At 34.0% G+C, this 3398-nt stretch overlaps 1 protein-coding gene across 1 annotated transcript; it reads right to left on the bottom strand.

The window, feature by feature from the left end:
* Positions 1 to 1107: 1107 nt before the first annotated feature.
* On the bottom strand, positions 1108 to 2073 carry LOC137618966 (uncharacterized). The gene has a single exon (XM_068349169.1). The coding sequence runs from the start codon at positions 2071 to 2073 to the stop codon at positions 1108 to 1110; it is 966 nt and encodes a 321-aa protein (XP_068205270.1).
* Between the last annotated feature and the right edge of the window lie 1325 nt (positions 2074 to 3398).

Genomic DNA, 3398 nt, shown 5'->3' with positions numbered 1-3398 from the left:
TCCATATCATTATCAATATAACTCAATTGAATTAATATGGAGCTAAGTCAAACAGTATGTGGCAAAGAAAAATAATTCTAAAATGTCGGACCTCAAATCTCTTATAAGTGAAGCGTTACATCAAATAACACCGGAAAATTGGAAAATTGCAGTCAACCATGCAGAGACTCTTCAAAGGGATAACACTTCAAGAGATTTAGCCATCGACAATTTTGTTGATTCTTTTGTTATCAATCTAGAATCATCTGATGAAAAGGAGTTATAATGAATAGTATCTAATTGGTGCTACTTTAGCGTGACGTCTACCGCCATATGTAGCCTACCCACGTGAAACATGAGGTCTACCGCGTGACCTGTCGCTCCCGTTCTCCCCGGAATTTTTCCATTATACAGACATAAACAACAAATTCATGTCTAATCTAACCTAACCTAACCTTTTGCTGGAAGGTGATGAGAAAAAATTCCAATGATCTCTGTGTCATTCTTAGAAGATGTACGAAGTGTGTATCACTAGAACAAATGTATGGAAATTAATGATAACATTTTTATTTTTACCTTTCTTCCTCATCCATTTCTTTTTTTCCTAGGATATGCTTAAATTAATTGTTTATCATTAAAATAAATGTATGGAAATGTGTGATGTCGATGAGGAAGGGATTGAACAGCGGTAGCCGTCATCGTTAATGCTCACGGGAGGTAGACCTCACGCCTAAGTGATCTCGATAATCCTGGCATTCTTGTGTATCGCTATCAATATGACATTCAGGACCCAAAACTATCATCTATTTGTTTTGATGGATCAAGTAAAGATAAGCACCCCCATAACTGACTAGTATAGAAAAGCACCCCCGAATTTGTGCAAGTAAAGAATAGCACTCCCATATTTGAGCAAGTAAAGATAAGCACTCCCTGGTCTAGAATAAAAGCAAGTAAAGATAAGCACTCCCATATTTGAGCATGTAAAGATAAGCACATTATTATAATTATGGTTTAAACTTTAAACACAATAAATTATTTTGAAATTTTATTGATATATGAAATATAAAATGAAATATACAACACTGAAATAAGATGTCGAGTCCAGAAATCAAAAATACTTGTAAAAATTTAATTAAAATAATACTGTCTTGCTATAGTTTCACAAAATCTATGAAACTTGTCGTTCTTGTTACGTTCGCTCCACATGAATTCATGCAAATAAGAGTTCAAAAATTCTCGTTTACATCCTATCATCCGTTTTATTCTTATTTTGTGTTTGTTCCAGTAGCTCTCTACTGCTTGTGTATGAACGCCTGTAGTCCTGTCAACAAAATTCACGGAGTGGTTAACTGTATGATGCGTATATCCAAGGTCCCTTTCAATGTTCCTGTATGCTTTCCATTGATCACTGTGAATAATTGTTCCAGGCATAACTACTTTCCTAATTATCGGCAACAGTGTTTCGGCATTGCGCGAATCAACAATCTCCATATAACCCAGGGATGGTGATGAAGTAGGATCTACTATTCCAAATACCCATAGTGGATTCTGGGGAGAACGTCCTCTATGGTGCTTTGGTTTATGGCTAAAACAAGATTCATCAATTTGTACCGTTGTGCCTGGTCCACCAAGCTTGATAGGGTTCCTTTCAAAATGTTTCAAGCAAATTTCACGAAAAAAGCTGAACATGTCAATAACTGTCACTTTTGAAACATTCAATAACTGTACGGTCTGCAAAACACTCAGTTCCTGACACCAGTAGAAGATTCCTTCAATCCACTTTTGTAAAGAAAGCTTTGAGCGATAAAAAAACGAATCTTTGCGAATTGATTCGTAGTGCTTATATTTACTGCATTCCTTAACTTGGCACTTCCAGACATATTTGTCTTGTATTGAAGAACGTTTTGTCCACTTCATTAAAATGCTACAATGAGGGCATTTTAGTTCAGCTCTCAAAAGTTTCTGCTGCTTCATCCAGTTAATTGCAGGAGTCGGGTCCTCAACCAACAGTGGCTTAAGAATTTCTTCATACAGAGAACGGTCCATGTTAAGGGTTTCTCTCAAGACTTTATACGACTTTCTGAGGTATATCATGCTAAAAAGTAAAATCTATCCGAACAGCAAAAATTATATACTCAAATAAGAAGAGAAAACAACTCGTTAATGTAACTATTTAAACTATTCAGAAGAGAAAACAACCTGTCAGAACATAAATAATCTATCAGAACAGCCAAAATGATATCCTCAAATAAGAAGAGAAAACAACTCGTTAACGCAACTATTTGAACTATTCAAAAGAGAAAACAACCTGTCAGAACAAATTAAATAATTTTGAGCAAGTAAAGAAAAGCACTCCCGAAATTGTGCAAGTAAAGGAAAGCACTCCCATATTTGAGCAAGTAAAGATAAGCACTCCCTGGGCCATGCAGGGGTGCTTATCTTTACTTGATCCGTTTTGATAAATCCTAACGAAGACTATCAAACACAAATTTATATTTTCATCAGGTATGACACTCAAGCAATAGTATCTTATATTTTGAAGATAAAAACATGCCAAACCTAACACAAAATCTTCAAAGTAAATTGCAAAGCTAGAACTAAGTCTATAGAAAGAAGGCATGAGAATATAAAAAAAAAGTGTCACGGATACTCTTAATGAAGATAATTGGGTGTCTATTCAACGTATAAATGGTAAATAAATGGTCAATAATTCTTTGTGTAACCCATGTATATAAGACACCATTTCTGTTTACCTGCCTAAATTTACACAGGATCTCTCTCTCTCTCTCTCTCTCTCTCTCTCTCTCTCTCTCTCTCTCTCTCTCTCTCATACACACAAATATATATATATATATATATATATATATATATATATATATATATATATGTATATATATATATATATATATATATATATATATATATATATATATATATATATATATATATATATATATATATATATAAATATATATATATATATATATATATATATATATATATATATATATATAATGTATGTATGTACTGTATACAGTATATATATCAGCAAATGGTAAAGCCTCTACGAGATGGAATTTGTGAGTATAAGTAGATAAATAAATTCATACAAATTCAAGTTGATTGGAAAATGCAGAAACTCAGTAGTATGGGATAATCACCAAAAAGGTCTTGTATATTGCCCCAAGAGACATTCGGACGCAGGGATTAAAAGGGGTAAACGGGAGCGGTAAGCCTTTAAACACTCCAGAAAAGGACATTTGGCAATGTAGGAGACAACGCCCGGATTGCCATGAAGGAGTCGATAGGGTATAGAAGAGTTAGAAGACCCAGGCCTACTTGGCTGAGGTTTATGAGGCGTGAAGTAGGAGATGATGAATGGAGAAGTATTGATTTAAAAACTCAAGATAGAGACGACT

This window comes from Palaemon carinicauda, chromosome 2, assembly GCF_036898095.1.
Source record: "Palaemon carinicauda isolate YSFRI2023 chromosome 2, ASM3689809v2, whole genome shotgun sequence".
In the NCBI taxonomy this organism is placed as follows: Eukaryota; Metazoa; Arthropoda; class Malacostraca; order Decapoda; family Palaemonidae; genus Palaemon; species Palaemon carinicauda.
The sequence above is the reverse complement of the archived record's forward strand: the minus strand, read 5'-3'. Positions and strand labels throughout refer to the sequence as shown.